The sequence below is a fragment of the Mustela erminea genome, chromosome 3, assembly GCF_009829155.1.
Source record: "Mustela erminea isolate mMusErm1 chromosome 3, mMusErm1.Pri, whole genome shotgun sequence".
Lineage (NCBI taxonomy): Eukaryota > Metazoa > Chordata > Mammalia > Carnivora > Mustelidae > Mustela > Mustela erminea.
Window position 1 is genome coordinate 65,754,987 of NC_045616.1, and position 21,447 is coordinate 65,776,433.

Genomic DNA, 21,447 nt, shown 5'->3' on the forward strand with positions numbered 1-21,447 from the left:
ATATGCAACTGATGAAATCACTAAATTCTACTCCTGAAACTAATATTACACTATATGAGAACTTGAATTTAAATAAAATCTTGAAAGGAAAAAAAAATTCTCTCTTTCTCTCTCTCTTTCTCCCCCTCTAACCCTCCCTGCCTCAGCCCCTCTCTTAAAGAAAAAAAAGTCTAGGGACCAGAGCCTCTGACTTCTCCAATGAGAACCTTATACACAACAGCAAACCTTTTCTCCAAATTCTTAAATAAATGTTGGAAGGAAAAAAATAGAAGATTGTTTTCAAACTACTTCCAGGAGCTCACAAAGTGACATAGATAAAATTTGACAAAAATAGCAGGCATCTCTTAGGTTTCATACTATGAAAATCATCTATTTAAACAGGAAGCCTACCTGGTTGGATCAGAGGAGTGTGGGACTCTTGATCTTGGGGTTGTAAACTCAAGCCTACATTGTGTGTATAAGATCTTTAAACAAACAAAGCAAGCAAACAAACAGGAAGGGTTGTGAACCCCTTCTCCAAGTCACATCATCACTCATTTTAAATAATAGTAATAATAACTAATATATAACCTCATTAATTACTGAAATGTTTCTCACTTTAGAGTAAGTCTTACACGTTATTGTGCAGTAATCATTTTCATATTTATGACATGAAAATGTTTAAAATGGATATCAATAAAGAAAACAATCTCAATGATATTTGAAAATAAATACATGCTATATTTCATCTTTTAAGATATATATGCTAACACACTCACTATTCCTTTGGGCAAACCTACTGCTTATTAAGTGAAGAACATTATCTATAGGTCTTCAAACCACATTCAGATTTTCTGTATCACTCACAGCACCGACAGGCTAACACCAATGGATAATAGCCACTCTTTATTTATTCAATAACAGAAGATATTAGCTAGTTAACACTATTACAAGTAGCCAACTTACCTTCAACTGCACTAGCAGGGTCACATTCTTCAAATTCAATAAGGCCTAAACAAACAAACAAAAAACAGATGAACAATTGCAAGTTTAAAAAAAAAAAAAAAAAAAAAGCAAGCTGATAGAAAACATTCAGATCAGATCCCATCACAGCTTTTTAACTGACCTGACATGAGCTCTAGTGTTATCTGATAGTGTTAATTATAATATAAATAATAATTTTAAAATTCAAATAATCCTAAAAATGACAAAAATGGAAATGAGCCTATTATTATGACCACAACTTACTGAAAACCTTTTATATAAGATACCGTGGAACTGAAGACACAAACCTAATCTGTAGTTCCTGCTTTCAAGGAGCTTGCAGGATACTTGAGAGAAAACAAGCATAATAAAAGGCAGCTGCTGAATCCTTGGTTGTATTCATGGGAATGACAGGGGGAACAACATAGTAAATACTACTAGAATCTAAAGCTTGGGAATTTGTTTGTCTAGTAGACTACTGTGCTGTGAAGTGGCAAATATAGGTCTTTAACAAATATCTGCTGAACAAATAAGTGCACCAATTACACAGCAGCTAAATGGTGAGGCTCTAACTATAAAGTCCATCAAGGAATGTGCACTTGTAGTCTGCAGGTAATGGGAAGAGTTTTCATGTGAGGTGATCCATACATGACCCTACAAAGTGGCTTACAAGAAAATTAATTTAGCACTGGTATGAGGGATAGACAACAGAGGGGAAGAAGATGATAAAATAGAAATCAGCTAAAAAACAAAAGAGCCCTAAAATAACAGATCTGCTGAGATAAGCCTTAAGTCCCATGGGATGGTATATTTCATTTACATGTAATACTAAATTATTCAGGTAGTAAGAAAGTTAGCAAAAAGCATGAATCACTATTCTACTGAAACACCCCAAAGCTAAGTATCAGACTAAAAAATTATCTTCTGTTAAACTGTTAAACTATCATTCTGTTAAACTGTTTTTTTAATACTTAAATTTATGCAAGTCCAGTATTTTTCTGAAATAACTTATTGGCAGTAATAGGTTCAATATATTATTTCAAAAAATTTAAAAACAGAGCTTGAAAAGTGGAAAATGTAAGATTTCGTTATTGGTTCTTCTGAGATGTTAAGCTTTACTGTACCTATATTTAAGTTCATAATCAGAGTTCTCAATGATGATTCCATTGCAAAAGAAAGCCACTGATTAACAAGAAAAATTTCTCTACAAGTAGAACACCTAAAAATACTGGCTAAAATGTCCTTTTTCTTGACCAAATCTCAGATCTACTTCTTCAGTTCTGGTTTCTATTCAAACAGAATACATTAACATTTAGGGATAAGCAAAATAACTTTATTTAAAAAAACTCATAAAAGAGAGTTGATAAACAAGGTCCTAATCAATTAATTAGCAATACCTTTCTTACTACAGTATTCTTATGATATATATCATGTGACTAAAAAAAGAAACAATACATTCACTACTTTCATCCAAAAAACCTTGGAACCAGAACATGGCCTAATTAAAAATTTAAAGACTTCAAGTCCACTCTGCAAATCTGGAAGCTAAGATTCATTAAATGAGCTTGTTGTTAAAATCCATTAGAGGCTTAAGTTAACAGTTTACAAAGAGATGAAACCGAAAGATCAATAAAGGCAAAGAACTGCAGTATGTCCATCTAATAATTAGCAACTAGGTGATGTAAAAATTATAAAGAATGAAAAATCTCTTCCTAAATTACCAACAGTTTATTATTTATTATTAGCTTTATCACTTACTAATAAACCTTAAGAGACTGTGACCACCTATCAAATAATCTGGGAGCTCCTACAACTACACATCGCATAATCTATGACCAGTAATTATTTACAGAATCTTGAATACTCAAGCCACGGGCTTATTCTAGAGAGGAAAAACAAAACAAAACACCAATGCCAAACAAACTGCATTGTTTACAAATATTTTAAAACAGAACATCTAGAAAGACTTTTATATCATTTTAGCAAATATGATATACATTCTTTTAAGATTTTTGGATGTTTTCATATATATGAAAATAGCAAAGGCATCCCTTAACTCTACCAAAATTTCCTCAAACAAAATTCTATGTTTTTTTCCTCACATAACCTTTTGCCTATACCAGATATATGTCGACTGCTTTTCCTTTATCTTTTCTAAACATCCTCTTAAAATCCATTTGGAATAGGGAAATGCCCAATAAAAATAAACTATTCAAAATGACAAACACTTGTGAAATATAAGATGCCACATCCTTTCGAACTGTAAAATACATACAGAAGTTTTAAAATGAGTACCTTCAGCACACAAGTTTTTCTATTAAAGACAAATATGAAGGTTTCTGGTATAATATAACTAAAAATACCTTTAAAAAAATTAACTCATGCATGAAAAAGATTTTATCAAATGGCATATGCTCCACATGCTGCTTCACATGGCAAAGCTTTGCGTGCCTGGCTCTGTGCCAGCTGACAGCTCAGCTGGATAGCAATGCACATTCTGACCCCCCCTGTAGCATGTCACTTCTGAAATGTTTCACAAGTAGAAAGTTTATTCAGCATCTCCCTCAAATGCAGTCCACTGCCCATCATTCTGCTATTTAATCATAAGACAAGTTACTTTTTTTGACAGTCCCAAAGCCAGAGTGAGACCCAGAAAGAATAGTTTGCTACAACTGGAATTTCAACTGTTTTAGGCTCAATTAATTCTGTTGTCAAAATAAATAACTGCTCTTAGTGCTTTGATTTTATGCTGGGCCACAAGGGCAATTTAATTTGTATAAAAGCAAGTAAGACCACGTTGGCTCTGTCTCCTGATGCTCTTTTACACATTATATAAAAATGCCATCATGAGTTCAATTAAAGGCAGACCTCCACAAGGCCAACAATAAAGTAAAACAATTCTTACAGAGGATTTTTCTTTAATCATCAGGTAGGAATAAATTATTGCTACAAAGAAAAAAAAGAGAAAGTCAACAACCTAAAGAATTCATCCAATTCTAATATGGATCAGAACTTTTAAGAAATGTTACAGTAGGAAAGACAATTTAATAGCAATCTTTAATCAACAGAAACATTTTGTGGATGAGGTACAGTATTTTAAAAAGTAAAATACTTACTAGTTCCCACTGTTTTGAAACTATTTCTAAATCTCAGACTACCAACAAGGCAAATCTGCAATTCTGTCTAGTTAATAACTGGCCTGAAAACTGAAACAGTAAGTCTGGGCTACACAAATCAACCATTATTTCTGCATATGCCCAACTCAAACCACAGAACACTTGGTTCTGTTAGAAGCCAAAATAAAATATATGAACATGCACAGATTCCAAGTCTAATAGTAAGAATGATGATAATAGGGGCTGAGGAGGGAACTATGACACTGGAGAGTGGGAGAGGGATGGGGGGCAGTTAGTCATGACAACGGAAGTCAATGACTAAAGTTCAAGCTCACTCCTGGGCCTATAGAATGCAACACAGCCACATTCCTAGACGCCTGGGATGGTGAACTCAGGCAAGCTAACATGAAAAACAACATCAAACTCCAGTTCTGGTGATGTACAGAGGGCATGGACACTCAAGTTCTCATTTTGCTACCTGCCAGCTGGCTATTTACCTTAAACTAGTTACTCTACTTGAACCTAGATTGTACCTTTTTTTTTTTTTTTTTTTTTTTTTTAAAGAGAGAAAGAGATTGAGAGCATGAGCTAAGGGAGAGGCAGAGGGAAGGAGAGAATCCCAAGCAGACTACCCACTAAGCACAGAGCTCAACACAGGGCTGGATCCCATGACCCCAAGATTCATGACCCCAACCAAAATCAACAAGTCAGATGCTTAAGCAACTGAACCACCCAGGTACTCCTAGATTATACCATTTTTATAAATGCAATGGCAGAAAATAACCTTTTGCCATACAAGCTTTCCTTTTCTCTACAAGCACCTATACACACAGAGAGGGTTTTTCCCCCCTTTTTTAGCTTGTTAAATCATTTGAAAGTTAAGTTGCAACATCAATGCTACTTCACTTCAGGAAGTATTTTAATAAAAGGCCTATAGAGGGTCACCTGGGTGACTCAGTGGGTTGGGCCTCTGCGTTCGGCTCAGGTCATGATCCCAGAATCCTGGGATCTAGTACCACATTGGGCTCTCTGCTCAGCAGGGAGCCTGCTTCCCCCTCTCTCTCTGCCTGCCTCTCTGCCTACTTGTGATCTCTCTCTCTGTCAAATAAATAAATAAAATCTTTTAAAAAAAGGCCTGTAGAAAGAATTCTCTTAATCCAGTGGTTCCAAATCCCAATACCTACCTTAATCTCCTAGTGCAATGCTCCCTGCATAAGAATCATCTGGAGAGCTCATTAAACCAGAAATTGCTGTCCCTAACCTCCCCAGTGTCCTATTCAGAAAGTCTAGGTTGGTGTTCAGAATGTACATTTTTAACAAACTCCCAGGTGACTGCAGATGGTCCTGGGATCACACTTTGAGAACTACAGTCCAAGGGAGCCCTTGGGTCCATTGCCAGATATTCACTAATTCTAGACAGTGCTTCTCCAATTTTACTCTACATATAAGCTGCTTGGGGATATTATTAAAATGCAAATCCTCTTTCAGTAGGCCTGGGTAGGTTTTGAGACTACACTTATAACAAGCATCCAGTGATAAAATGCAGTGGATTCTGAACAATGGCAGCACATTAGACTCAGACGAGGCGTTTTAAAATACAGTGTTATCAAGGATCCACCCTAGACCACTGAAATCAGAATTTCTGGGGCAGTGAACTGTCTGTAGATTTTTTTTTAAAGAGATGGGGGAGAAGCCAAGAGGGAGAGAGAGAGAGAGAGAAAGCGAAGGAAGGAAAAAAGGAAGGAAAATGAAAGAAAAAAATTTCCATTACTGATTCTTCTATGTTCCCAAGGCTCAATTATCAGTGATGACACAAACTTAGGAACCATGGTCTTAAATGAAAAATACAGGTTTTTCACTAGGAAATTGCAGTCACTGTAAAACTTCATAAACTTTCAAAATTTTACCTAGTTCTCCAAACAAAGAATCAAAACAGTGAAATATAATCTTCTACACATCCAAAATCTGACACCACCTCCCTATTTGACATACCTCCTAGAGTGAGTCATGTTTTTACTCTCAATGATACTCATAAAACCTTGGGTGATTCTACTCAGCTCACTATTATCTCTTTTTCCTGGGAATTTCCCCCTTTCCCACAAGTGGTGCAGAAGCCATGTTTATACCACATGACCTAGTCAGAACTAAGTTAGAAAAATTACCTGATCCAAGATTACCTGGACCAGATTCTTTCTCCCAGAAATCTGTAAAGGGACAAAAACCTGGATTAATTCTGAGCTGTGGCTGCAATTAAAAAATAAATAGAAGTACCTAGAAATTACAGACAGGTCACCAGTTGTCACGTGCCTGGAAAAACAAAGAAAGCCATTGTGCAAAGAAGAAAATAAAGCAGTAGATATAAAAAGACTGAATAAAGGAAAATGATACATAGTGTTCCCACAGGTTTGGGTTTCCTTCTGCAGCCTGGCTATATTCCTGATTTTGGATACCTCAGTTTCTTTGCAATAAATTTCCTTTTAAGTTCAACGTGGTTTAAGCTAGCTTCTTTTACATACTGCAAAAAGAACTAAAACTCTGCCCTTATTATGCACATGTAAAAACTGTCATCAGCTTACCTTAACTTTTTTTACTTCTACTTTGTGGCCAGAGTTTATACATTTAATATTTTTAGTGGCTACTTCAAATTAATGCAATAAGCTTTTCTTAAACAAAGCCTGCTCATATTTTAATCTTCACTTCACAATATAGATTATAAGAATCAATTACTATGCTGTGATATGACTGCAGATGGAGTTAATTGCAAGGTGTCAGAATAAATCATTTCTGAACCCACAAAGAAGAGCAGAATCAGCTTTTTTGAAAATAGATTATATACTATTATGAGGTACACAATTCTGATGCAGTACGATATACCTACTACTATACTACATAGAAAGTATATTTTCTAACACAGGAATGGGCAAATATTTTCTGCAAAGAGTGAATATTTTAGACTTTGTGGGCCGTAAGATCTCTCACAACTACTGTCCTCTGCTGTTACAGTATAAAAGGTGCCACAGACAATACATAAACTTAAGTGCAACTGTTCAAAACTACTTTTCTGGACAATGATATCTAAATTTTCTACTTTTTGTGTATTACAAAAATACTCTTTTATCCCCCCCATCATTTAAAAACATAAACCAATTCTTTGCTTATAAGCCTGTACAAGCTGCTATAATCCAACTCTAAAATAAGCAGTACCAAACTTAACTCAATGGCCATAGTTTGCTGATTCCTGCTTGAAAAGATAGAGAAGAAAATCATTAAGTTCCATATATATCCCACAGGGCATAGTTCTATGCCTCTGCCTTGAGTGGCTAGACACAACAGGTAAAGGTGTACTTCGTTACAGAAAGAAGTTTTGGGGGTTTTTGTGGTAGGGGGGTTGGGGTTTTGGGGTTTTATTTTTTGGGGTTTTTTTTTGGTTGTTTTTTTTTTTTTTTCCAGAAGTTTTTTCTATTTTACTTCTTTGGAGAGCTCTCCTCTTTTACTTTCTGTTTGTGCTAATCTACATTATCCTCTTCCCTAATCATATCATGAAAGAGGATGATTCCTCTAAGTCATTCCCCCAAACTATGAAATAGAAACTCAAGAAATCACAGCCTAACTCGTGTGGTCTGTGGGTCTTGTCTCTTTCTAGCTATTTTTAATTTTACATTCTACCCAAGCATTTTTGCTTCTCTGATTTAAAAAAAAAAAACTTTGGTGGGGGAGTGGTAGGAAGCTCTATTTGTACATTTGGCATTATTCCAAATCCTTGAGAGCTCTAGAAAGATGACCTTAAATTTTTTTAAAAATTATTTGCTTTATACTATACTTTAAAATAATAAACATAGGAGTGCCAGGGTGGCTTAGTCAGTCAAGCAGCTGACTCTTGAGTTCAGCTCAGGTCATGATCTCAGGGTCCTGGGATAGAGCGCCCCCCCCAACTCTACCCTCAGCAGGGAGTCTGCTTAAGATTCTCTCTCCTTCTCCCATTGCTCCTCCCACCACTGCTCACTCATTTGCACGTATGTGCTTTCTCTCTAAAATAAATAAATCTTTTTAAAAAATAAATATAAAATAATAAACATAATGTAGAAGCTAAATTCTCCAAATATCTAAACTAATCGATTTCATTTAGGCAGTATGACCAAAGGAATCTTATTTTTCCTTTTTCATTTGTGGCTGATTGTTTTTCATATGCACCTTTCTCAGGATTTTCGGGGTTTTTTTTTAAGATTTTATTTTTTTATTTATTTGACAGAGAGGGAGATCACAAGGAGGCAGAGAGGCAGGCGGAGAGAGAGGGGGAAGCAGGCTCCCCGCTGAGCAGAGAGCCCGATGCAGGGCTCGATCCCAGGACCCTGAGTTCATGACCAGAGCCGAAGGCAGAGGCTTAACCCACTGAGCCACCCAGGCACCCTAGGATTTTCATATTTTTATCTTTAAACACAGCATAATCCCTGGATGTCCTCAAATGAGAGCTATAAACCTATATCATCATATAATGAAAATACAGGTAAGTTTTTCAGCAAAGTCTTTTATTTAAACATATTATATACTGGCCTACCAACTTTTTAGGTTATTTATCTTTTTGTTTCTTACAAATGGAAACTTGCTTAACTTTTATGAATTATAAAAAGCATACAGCAAAATTAGCAGAATGACTATAAAACAGGAAACTCCAAGAAAAATGGTTTTAATCTCCTTTGGCAATTAAACTACATGAGAATGAACAGGTATACTAGGATGTCATTAGAGTACAGAAAGATATTCACAGTTATAAAACACCTGTTTATTCATAACCCTTCAGACCACAGGCACTTTGATATTCAAAGAATCCACTTACACTGACTCTAATTCCAGAAGAGCTAGGCAGTACTTAAAAAGTAATGACAAAAACAATATGGAGGCTCCTTGAAAATGTAAAAATACAACCAGCATATGATCCAGCAATTCCACTTGTAGCTATTTATTTGAAGGATTCAAAATCACTATCTCAAAAAAACATATATTCCCATGTTCACTGCAGCCTTATTTTCAATAGCAAAGTCAGGGTTACAACCTAAGTGTCCACTGACTGGATAAAGGAAATGTGTTGTGTATGTACAAAGGGATATTACACAGCTATTTAAAAAAGAAAGAAATCCTGCCATATGCAATAATATGAATGGACCTTGAGGACATAATGCTAAGTGAAATAAGTCAGAAAAAAATACTATATGATCTCACTTATATGTGGAATATAAAACCAAACTCATAGATCCAGTTCACAGATTGGTGGTTCCCAAAAGTGTGAGCTACCGGGTGAGGGGTGGGTGAGACGGTTAAAGATGGTTAATAGGTACCAACTTCTATTATAAGGTAAGTAAGTCCTGGAAATGTAATAATATATAGCATGGTGACTATAGTTAAATACTGTACTGTATATTTGAAAGGTACTGGGAAAGTAGTTTTTTTGTTTTGTTTTGTTTTGTTTTTTTAATTTGATTGACAGAGAGAGATCACAAGTAGGCCGAGAGGCAAGCAGAAAGAGAAGAAGGCAGAGAGAGAGGAAGGGAAGAAGGCTCCCTGCGAAGCAGAGAGCCCGATGCGGGGCTCGATGCCAGGACCCCGAGATCATGACCTGAGCCGAAGGCAGAGGCTTAACCCACTGAGCCACCCAGGTGCCCCGGGAAAGTAGTCTTAAAAGTTCTCATCACAAGGAAAAAAAAACTCTAACTGTATAGAGATGTACATTACCTAAACTCATTTTGTTAATCATTCTTCATATACATACATCAAATCATTACACTGCACATCTAAAATGAATATAATACTATATGTCAATTATATCTTAATTTTTAAATTTTTTTAAAGATTTTCTTTATTTGAGAGAGAGAGTGTGTGCCCATGTGCACAAGAGTGTCAGGGCGAGGAAGAGGGACAAGCAGACTCTGCATGGAGCCCCACCGGGGCTCAATCTCACAACTCAAAGATCATAACCCGGGCTGAAACCAAGAGTCAGTCACTGATCTGACTAAGCCACCCAGGCACCCCATCCTGATTTTTTAAAAAGTAATGATAAAAAAAGCACTTCATATAATAAGTAGTATAAATAGTCTCAATGAATTAAAAAAAAATTTAATGCTCTCAAAGTGTTTGATTTGCACAAGAAAACTGGACATAAAGTTAAATTAAAGGTTGTATCTCTGAACAGGTAACTGACTAATGAAAAAATGGTCATTTTCCAATATAAGAAAACAGGTTAATGTTTAGATATATAAATTTTTAACGAACTTGTTTTCTTTTTAAAGTATAAATCCCACAGGATGAAAATCAGTTTAAGAAGCAATTCATCCACCAGAGGGGGCCCTTACAAAACAACACAAAGAAAATATTAATAGCAATCAGCAGTATATACAACTGAAAGAATATATCTCACAAAACAAAATCCTTTAAGTCTATGAATTTCATGTAATCAAATGCAAATTTTTGAGTATATTACTCTTCTGAGAAACACAAAATTTTCATCGCTGAAACAGGCCCCCAGACTCACTTGTCAGGTGCCCATAAGCCGAACAAATACAAAGAAAGAGCTATTAACTAGTCACCCATAGCAAGCCAACTAGAGAAGTAATATTTATTCTATCCCCTACACTCTGACACCATATTTTCTTTTTAAAGTTAGTTCTAGGACCATTTTTTTTGAAAATCAGTCATTTATAGTCACTGTGTCAACAGTCACCCTAAAACAGTCACCTAATTCTTGGCTTAGTGATTATTCTAGGAAAGCTCATGTCATCATCATTACTGGCCTTGTCATTTAGATATATGGACTTTCTACATGTCACAGTATATCTTGAGGCCACTATGTTTAAATTTATAAAAGAAACAGCATCTATAATTAGCTACCCATTTATCAGAAATATATTACTTTTTTAACATAGTATTTATCAAGTATTCAATAAGTATTACATTATCTCATATAACCCCCAGAAAAACCCCATGGAGAAATACTATTATTATCCCCACTTTACAGATGAGGGCAATGGGGCTTAAAAACTTTACTGCTGATAAAGAACAGACCACAAACTACAGGGCTAAGTAATACCACAGATAAGAAAATAACTGAATTTTTAAAAGATTTTTATTTATTTGAGAGAGAGAGAGAGAGAGAGAGAGTGTGTGCATGCAAGCACAGGCTGAAGGAGGAGCAGAAGAAAGGGCAGAGAATCTGAGGCGAATTCTGTGCTAAGCGCGGAGCGGAACATGGGGCTCAATCCCGGGACCCACGAGATCATGACCCAAGGCAAAATCATAAGCCAGACACACAATCAACTGAGCCACCCAGGTGCCCCTAAAATAATTGTAATTTTTATTAGGATAATTATAGATTCACATACAGTTGTAAAAAAAGAAATACAGGGAGATTCCTTGTATACTTTGCCCAATTTCCTGCAGCGATAACATTTTGCAAAACTTGAAAACGTCATGTCACAAACAGGATACCAATGATAATACAATCCACTGATCTTGTTTAGTGTTCTGAGGCACTTTTAACCAGCCAATACATCTCTGCTTTTTATCTATCAGCACTTCTAAATGCTTTATATAAAAACTGAATTTGTTCTCCAACTGTTTTTACCTTTCTTAACTGGTCTTCATATACATATACATATACATATATATATATATATATATTTTTTTTTTTTTTTTTGAGAAAGAGCGAGTGTGCACACGCAGGGGGTGAGGGAGAGACAGAATCCTAAGCAAGCTCCACACCCAGCACAAAGCCTGACACAGAGCTTGCTCTCACATTCTGAGACCATGAACTGACCCAAAATGAAGGGTCAGATGCTTAATCAACTGCGCCACCCAGGTGCCCCATAATTTAATCTCTTTATAAGGAATTTTAGGGCTTCATACTTTTCTGTAGTTATGTATCTCAACATCCTCATTCTCTTTATATATGTAAACTCAGTTCATTCTATTCTAGTTTCTCCAAAGCACAGTACCTGGGGCCAAAAATCCTGGCATTTTACTATCTGCTTTGTCATATACTAACTTAGGCAAATCATTTAACCTCTCAACATTTCCCTCATCTTTAAAATGAGAATAATAGTACCTACTTCAAACAGTTCCTGAAGATCAAAGTTTGGCCGCAAAGTGGCTGGCACATTATATCGCAAAGAGTAAGTCTTACCAAACTTTAACCATAATTATTTATTATTCCTCACCAAGACTTTTCTAATAGCAAATCTAAACACCATAACCTCCGTAACACCCTAACTTTACTATTCTATGTCCATTTGTTCATTCACTCACCAAAAATGTATTCTTTACCCATGAAGAAGATAAACAGATGAATCAAATACAGAACTTTTCTTTATATCCGCACAATTATTAAAATTTAAGGTAGACAGCACCAATAACAAAAAAAAGAAGGGAAAAAAGTACAGTTAAAGTTCACTGGCACTTTTGACAGAGGAAGTAGCAAATGACCTGGGTATTTAAGAATTTATTTACTTGACAAATAAATGGGAAGACACAGAGCAGGAAAGAAATGCGATATAGCATTTCCTAGAAAAGGAACATAAGGGCAACTAAGATACCAAGGCAGAAAAGGAGCATGTATAGGAAACAGCAAACAGTTCGAGTTGGCTACAGTGAAGGGTCATAATAGAAAGTAAGACTAAAGACTAGTCAGAGCAGATCCTGAAAAGCTTTATCCAAATCCAGAGCCTAAATTTCATTGTCTACAATGAAAAGTGAAAAGATTTTAGTGCAATTGTAAGTTCATAATTGTATAGTCAAAATACGAATGTGCTGTATAACATGTAAAATGGATTAGAGAAGAAATCTCTACTGTGCCAGTATTGAGAAATCAAGCTGCTACAACTGGTTAGGTAGGCAGAGAAAGCACGAAAAGAAGATCTGAAGGGAAAATACTAACATAAGTGAACCAATGATTTGAGAGTTAATAAAATCTGAAAAGAAAAAGTGAGGAAAATTTAGGTTACAAGCCTTAGCTCTGGGAACTGCACTAAAGAAAAATGGCTCCCAGACTTCCCGACAAATCACTTAACCATCTTCCTGAATTCCAAACCATATTTTAATTTCTTTACTAGACTGCATTATTTTTACCTATAGAGTGAAACAAATTATCTTACAAGAACATGATATAGTAAACAATAAACAAAATCAAGAAATCTGGAAGCTCTATGCTGAGAAGGGCAAGACAATGGGCTACTTAGTACATCTGATATAACATGTTTATTAAAAGTAAGATTCAGGACACTGTAATTATTTGTTCATAAAACAGGAACCAGGATTCCTGTACTCATTTGTTCAATGGTGTGTCTCCAGCATGTGAAACACTGTCTTGAATGTTTTAACATGCAACAAGTATATATGTAATAAAATCAACGTATATATTCAATATATGCATGCAACAAATATATATCTTATATATTCAACATATATACGATGAATATATATTTCAATAAGGAAATTTTACAAGTTATTAAATTTTATGAAAGGTTCTCTGTTGGCCTCAATGTTCTGAGGGCTCAATATTCTTTCCCACCTTCCTCTTACTAAAATGCCTTCTGTTCATAGGGAATATAGACAATGACATTGTAATAGTGTTGTATGGTGATAGATAGTACCCACACTTGTGGTGAGCACAGCCTAACCCAAAGAGAAGGTGAATTACCATGTTGCACATGAGAAACTAACATAACATTCTGTGTCAATGTCCATAAATTCAAAAAATTTTAAAATAAACTGGGCTTCTGTTGCTAAGTCTTTAAAAAATATAAATAAATGACAACATATTAATTTACTAAAGATTATAATTACTTTAATATTAAATTATTAACCACTAAAGACCAGAATAAAAATATTAATTTAACATATCAGACACAAAGTAAATACTTGATAATTTACATAGATTTTTAGGTATCTCCCAAGCTCCATTTTGCAGCTTAGGAATTTAAAATCGAATATATTTGTTGCTAGAGGAGAGATCTGTATACATCTCCTTAACAGAGTTAATCATCTTACCAGGTCTTTCCTTCCCAGTGCCTTTTGACTCAGCAAACTTTTGAATCAAGCTTTCAACTGTAGTGTTAGCCATGTTATTTATAAATTCTTCATGGACCTATTAAAATGAAATAAAGGTAATTTTTTTCTTTTTCCATCAAAAATTCTTACTGTATTTCAGACAAAACTTGCATAAAGCAATTAAAATTCATTACACCAAAACATGTGGGGTTTTTTTGACCCAAAACCTTTGAGAACTTTAATTTACCTAACATGATCTCTTACCTTGTAGTGTTAGTAGACCTGTGGGTATCAACCACTGTTTACATGAAGCTCTAAAGATACTGTCTTAGAAGTCAAGGAAGTTTCCTGTCCTCATCTTTGAATGTTTTAGACACATAATTCTTATGATAAGTTAAAACTTATATAGATCTGTAATAATATTTAAATCCTTAAAAATCAAAAAATAACAGACCTCATCTTTCTCTACTCTACTTCAGTATATTCCAAGGTGTCATAATTAAACTGCTTTTGTATTTTGGGGCAAAAATTTTTTTTCTTAAAGATTTTTGTTTTTAAGTAATCCCTATACCCAAAGTGGGGCTCCAACTCACAACCCTGAGTTCAAGAATCGTGTGCTCCAGAAGGAGGAGAGGCAGACTCCCTGCCAAGTGGGGAGCCCAACACAGTGCTCAATCCCAGGACTCTGAGATCATGACCTGAGCTAAAGTCAGACACTTAAGCAACTGAGTCACCCAGGTACCCATTTAAGCACAAGTTCTGTAACTTACTACTGTTCTGGAGTAAAATTATTTTAAAAATCCAAAAATTGATAACTCCAGAATTTTAAAGTAAAAGGACTGAGCTATCCATTAATTTTAACAGTTGGTTTGAATTATCATCCTTGGCGGCCAATCAAAAATCCAGCTTTTTTTTTTTTTTTTTTTGAGATTTTATTTGTCAGATAGAAAGAGCACACTCAAGCCTGCACACAAGCAAGGGGAGTGGCAGGCAGAGGGAGAAGCAGACTGCCCTGAGCAGGGAGTGCAATGAAGGACTTGATACCAGGACCGTGTGATCATGACCTAAGCTGAAGGCAGATGCTTAACTGAGTCACCGGGAGGGGGAAGGGGGGGTCCCAGTTTATATTTAATACTTGTAAATACACATTTTTACCTGAAATAATCCAGTATCATACGGAGTTTTAGATTTTTAAACAGTCATTAATGAACATAAAATTTTCATGAGTCATTTCAACAAAAGGAAAAACTTACCTGGCCTATTTGCAAATGAATTTCCTTTATAGCATTTGACAAGGATTCTATAATTTCCTTTATGTGAATGAGATGTGTTTCTTCAATATCTTGAAACTTCTGGGTAACAAATATGAAAAGTTATATATCTACATTAAAAATACACTCTGAAATCAAAACTTTAATTTCAAATTTAAAATCAGATCAAAACTTTAAAATTATTATTATAAATTATTATTTATTCAAGCCCCCAATATGGGCTTGAACTTGCAGTCAAAAGACCTTTTAAATCATCTCAATATAGCTAACCAAATTAAGCAAGCTAACATTATGTAATGTTTAACAATACTTCTAGAAAAATGAGTCCAATAAATATACTCAAACGTTTAACTTTTTAATACATTAACTTTTCCCTATGCTATTTCTCACTATGCCATCTCTCTGAACTTGTTCAGAGTTTGAAGACACCACAAATTAAATCTATAATCACAGTCAGAAAACTGGAAGGAGACCCAAATGAGAAGTTTCATGAAAGCGAAGGTAGAAGTGTTTCCAACTAAAGACCAGTTAATTGGCAAAGCAAAAGCTACTGCTTACTTCTGAAGACTTTATAACCTAGCCCGAAGACTCTCAAAGTGTCTAATCCTTGAAATGTTATTACATGGCTTTTAAAGAGGTAATCTCTGGTCAAAGAAATACGGAAATGCCTGTATACTCCATCTCAACAGTTCTCAACAGAAGGTAGGGATATATCCAATCACCTGGAAAATGTTTTCAAACCACAGAATGCATAGATTCTCTACTACTCCCTGGGGAATGGGGGTGGAAAAAGATAAGAATGTTGTTTGGAAAAAATTCCCAGGTCATTCTGGTATTTATTCCCCAGGAAGAAAACCACTGCTAGACTTGGCTTCTAATACACAAATTAAGAAGCCTGAGAAATACTGAAATAAAATATGTTTCATTTTGCTTAACCCAGTGTTTTCCAAATTTGACCACACAGCCCTTTTTTTCTTCTTCTCTGAGTATCTATTAATATCTCACACAACAATAATATTCCTCAAAACAGGATTTGGTAAATGCTGAACTAGCTATTTTCAAACAAAATACATTTGTCATTTCAAGTACACAAACCTGATTACCCTTTTTTTTTTTTCCCTGCCAAATTAAATCGGTTCTAAGGAATAGGCCTAAATATCTCGTTATTTTTTCTAGTTAGATTATCAAATTAAGTTCCCTCACCCCATATTTAATAGGCAATTTTCTTCAGCAATGCGTCACATGATCAGAAAACCACAAAGCTAAATGATCATGTTCATATTTTTGCAAAGGGTCTGAACTTTTTTAAAAAAAATCAGTAATGATGAAATTATAGTTCTGGCAACAATGCAACAATAGTCCAAAAACTTAAATCAATTATATTCATGAGAAATGGTGGAGCTAAAATGTCTTGCTTTGACCAATTTTGACCAAATCAATAAGAATACCAGCATTTCAAGATTCTGAATTACTCTCTTAAGAAGTGAGGAATACTGGCAAAAGCATGATTTTATGTTCATATTATACAAATTCACCTTCAGCTTAAATTTCTGCAATTTAATGAACAAGATATTTTCTCACTGACAGATAAGACCCAAATCCAGAAAAGCTAAATCATCAGCCACAAATTTCATAAGGATAATCCCTAATCCCAAGAAAACTGTGCCATCTTCATTCTCTTTTGAAAGAGCTACACTGAGAGGCGCCTGGGTGACTCCGCCCTTAAGCATCTGCCTTCAGCTCTGGTCATGATTCCAGCATCCTGGAATCGAGCCCCACATTGAGCCCCACATCAGGCTCCCTGATTGGCGGGAAGCCTGCTTCTCCCTCTCCCGCTTCCCCTGCTTGTATTCTTTCTCTCATTGTTTCTCTCTGTCAAATAAATAAATAAATCTTTAAAAAAAAAATGATTAAGACATAGCCTTAATTATTTAAAAATATCTTGAAACATGAAGCCACACAGAAACTCAAAGCGTGATTCAGAAGCAATTTAGAAACTGAGCTGTGTTTTTTTTTTTTAATTTTTTATTTTTTATAAACATATATTTTTATCCCCAGGGGTACAGGTCTGTGAATGAGCTGTGTTTTTAAGAGGGGGTAGGGGATCTGCTAAATATCAATTTCCTCAGAATTAGTAACTACTAAACAGAGTAATTCAACAATGGGACTACAGCCTCAAGTATTTGGATATAAATAAATGAACTTTCTTGAACAAATCAGACTTTTCTTCCTTGAAATTTCAAATAATACATTATATGTTAATTTTTAAAATTTTAAAAAGCACCCTAATACTGTATTCATATGTACTGTTACATTAATTTTTTTTAAAGTGTAATTTTGGGGACACCTGCATGGCCAAATCCGTTAAGCATCTGACTTCTGATTTCAGATCAGATCATGATCTCAGCCTGGCAAAGATCAAGCCTGGCAAAGGGCTCCACGCTCAGCAGGAAGTTTGCTTGGGATTCTCTTTCTCCCTCTCCCTACACCCAGTCCCCCTGCTCTATTCACATACTCTCTTTCTTAAAGAAATAAATAAAAAGTACAAGATGAGAGGCAACTGGGAGTTAGGGGGGTAAGGAAAGGAATAAATGAAACAAGATGGGATCGGGAGGGAGACAAACCATAAGAGACTCTTAATCTCACAAAACAAACAGAGTTGGGTGGGGGTGGCTGGGTTATGGACACTGGGAAAGGTATGTGCTATAGTGAGTGCTGTAAAGGGTAAACCTGGCGATTCACAGACCTGTACCCCTGGGGCTAATAACACATTATATGTTAATTTTAAAAAATTAAAAAAAAAAAAAGAAAGAAAAAGTACAACTTTATCAGCCACTAATACATAAGGGAGACAAACCATAAGAGACTCTTAATCTCAGGAAACAAACAAAGGGTTGCTGGAGGGGAGTTGGTGGGGAGGGAAGGAGTTGGGGGGAAGGGAAAGGGTGGGTGGGTGATGGACACTATGGAGGGTATGTGCTATGATGAGTGCTGTGAATTGTTTAAAACTGATGATTCACAGACCTGTACCCCTGAAACAAATAATACATTGTATATTAATTTAAAAAAAAATTTTTTAAAAGCACCCTAATACTGAAAGTCCCTAATCTGAAGGTGTAGTTTAAGCAAAATCTCAAAGCTTACTTGAATGAGCCAACTGTTTAAACAAAATCTCCATATTTTTCCAGTTTTTAAATATCATTAAATGTTAATAGTAGAAAACATACACATGAAGAAAATTCACAATTTTTATTATGTTTTTTCTTAACCCCAAATGAAAATAATTAAACCACAAATATTCCAAATAAATCCTAACCTCTTTCATCCCACACATTCAATTTCTTTTTCTACTAGTAAAGAAATACAGGTCCTGTCACCCAAATCTGATTTTCACTACACTGCTATACCCCATCCCACCGTGATTAGGTCAACATGCTAGGCATGGAACAAAGAAAGATGAAAATGTAAAAGAATTCTTTTCACTTCTAATTAACTGAAATTAAAATTTAAAGTCTACTACCTATTAAGAAATGATAGCCTGTTTTGTCGTTGTACATGTGTGATAGACAGAGGGAACTTGAAAGAGGACAAACATACACACATTAGCACAGTATATACCATCACTTTACTTAAAAGCAGCATGGATATACATCTGCTCAAATATATTAATATCCTCATCTTACAAGTAGCAGAATAAACAAAATGCCAATTTGGGGGGGGGAGTAATGAAAAATAAAAGAAATGAGAGGGAAAAATGAGTGCTAAAAATTCTTTCAAAACACTTTTATAAAATAATATAAATGAATAAAAAACTGATTCCAGCAAATTCTAATTTTTCCAAATTAAACAGCTGAAATGAAACATTTTCTGACAGAAACTAGTCATGTTGATGCCAAATTAATGAACCAATAATTGTCTTATAAATAAGTGTTAAGGTTTCAGAAGCCAAAAGAGCACTTGCTTAAGTCTACAATAATCGGTTGCTTTAGAAATTGAATTTTTTTCTTTCACTAGAGTTAGACCCTCGTTTAATACAATTAACTAAACCATTCTTGAAATATTATCATTTCCCAGCTGCCATGACATTATTCTTCCCAGTTTTCTTCCTTGTCTGGCTTGTCCTACTTGGGTTTCAGCAGCCCTTCTTCAATCAAACTGTCAATGATGAGTCTCTCAGAGCTTGGTCCTTTCTTCCCCACACTCTATTCAAAGATAATGTCATTATGGCTTTGAGTACTGACAAGCCCTTATTTTACACAGGCTCATAATCCTTCATTCAAAACTTTGGAACGAGATGTTTGAGAGTTCAAATATTCTGAATTTTTAAAATAAAGATAATGTGGCTTTGTTACCATATCTTTCACAATACTGAAAGAAGGATCTACAGTGGCATCTGTTTATCAAACACATTAATATTTCTAAAGGAAAACAGGTATATTCAATGTAGGTGGGATAAATACATAGCCTTACATCAGTTCTGGTCAAGTTTTGCTGCCAAATTCATTTCAGAAAAAAACTTGGTTTTTAGAGATTCTGGATTCAGAAGTGTAAACAAAGGGCTGTGAACATTAATTATATCCAGCCCAGATTTTCTGGCTCTTCCAAAATAGCCCACATGATATCTCCAGCTTAAGTACAGGCAGCTCAAAATTAACATGTTCAGAATTGAACATCTGATCCTCTTCCAACTCCTCAAACTAATAGTTCTTCATCTAGTCTTTCCATTCATTTCTAACCACACAAACTTACAAGCCAAAAGCCAGAAGAGATTCTGATTTCCCCAAGAATTCCCCCATTCTCTAATCCTTGACATCTCCAAACACACTCAATTCTCTCTTCCAACCACCACACTGCCCCTCATCCTAACCTGACCACTCTACTTGCCTGCCAAACTGGACTCTTGATTCTCGTTCGGCCCAACTATAATCCATGCTCCACAGAACTGCCAGAATTATCTTTTAAAATGAAGATCAGGGGACACCTGGATGGCTCAGTTATGCAACTGCCTTCAGCTCAGGTCATGATCCTAGGATCAAGTCCCGCACTGCATATAATCTTTCAGTGTCCTCCAACCGCTTTTTTTTTTTTAATTTTTCTTTCCTTTATTTGACTTATGCACTGTTCTTTTTCTTTCTTTTTAGAAAGTTTGAGATTATTTCTAGCTTCTTGGGATTTGGACACATGAAAAAATGCCCAATATCACTGGCCATTAGGGAAATACAAATCAAAATCATAATGAGATACCACCTTACACCAATTAGAATGGCAAAAATTAACAAGACAAGAAACAACAAATGTTGGCAAGAATGTGGAGAAGGGGAACTCTCTACCAACTGTTCTTAAGAAAACCTAAACCCTCACTACAGCCTTGTCCTTGCTTATCTCTTTAACCTCACTTCTTACCACTATCTCTCTTCACTCACTTTCATGAAGCACTATTTGCTTTCTACAATGTGACAGCTCTTTCATACGTCTGGGTCTTACATCCATGGGTCCTCAATACCTGGAACACTCCTGCTCTAGAATGTGTCTCTTTACTCATTCTTCAAGTCTCAGTTTTAAATCCCACTTTTCCAAAAAAAACCTTTCCCAACTACCAAATCCAAATCAAATTAGGTTGCTCCTATTATTCTATCTCATATAATCCTTCTTTTCCCTTGTAACAGGTTTAATAATTCATAACTTTATATTTAATCATGTATTTAATGTTTACCTCCCTCCTCTATATTGTATAGTCCACCTAGAGCAGGGAGATATTTGTTCTATTTACACATATACTGTATATACCCAGCAACTAGCATAGTGCCTACAAACATGGCAAGTAAAGACGGAAGCATATATGCCTGCAAACAAGCATGAAAGGATTTTGATTTCTGAGATGTGAATCATTCATCACTCTAAGCAGGAAGACTCCCTAGAATCCAAAAAGGCAGCTTCATGAAGTCCTTCTTCACACTTATTGAATGCCTACCATGGGAGCTATTTTAAAAGTGGTGAGGAAATAATCAATTTCTGTTTTGATAGAACTTACATTTTAGTGAAGGAAGACAGATAATAAAAAAAAA

General features: G+C 35.3%; 1 protein-coding gene across 5 annotated transcripts in view; it reads right to left on the reverse strand.

The window, feature by feature from the left end:
• FCHO2 (FCH and mu domain containing endocytic adaptor 2) overlaps positions 1-21,447 on the reverse strand; it is a 116,133-nt gene that overhangs the window by 50,637 nt on the left and 44,049 nt on the right. For all 5 annotated transcript variants that reach the window (XM_032335997.1, XM_032335996.1, XM_032335998.1 and 2 more), the window contains 3 exons: positions 15,365-15,463; positions 14,112-14,208; positions 946-990 (listed from right to left, as the gene is read on the reverse strand). In XM_032335997.1, coding sequence (XP_032191888.1) covers positions 946-990; positions 14,112-14,208; positions 15,365-15,463 — 241 coding nt within the window. The remainder of the gene's footprint in view (positions 1-945; positions 991-14,111; positions 14,209-15,364; positions 15,464-21,447) is intronic.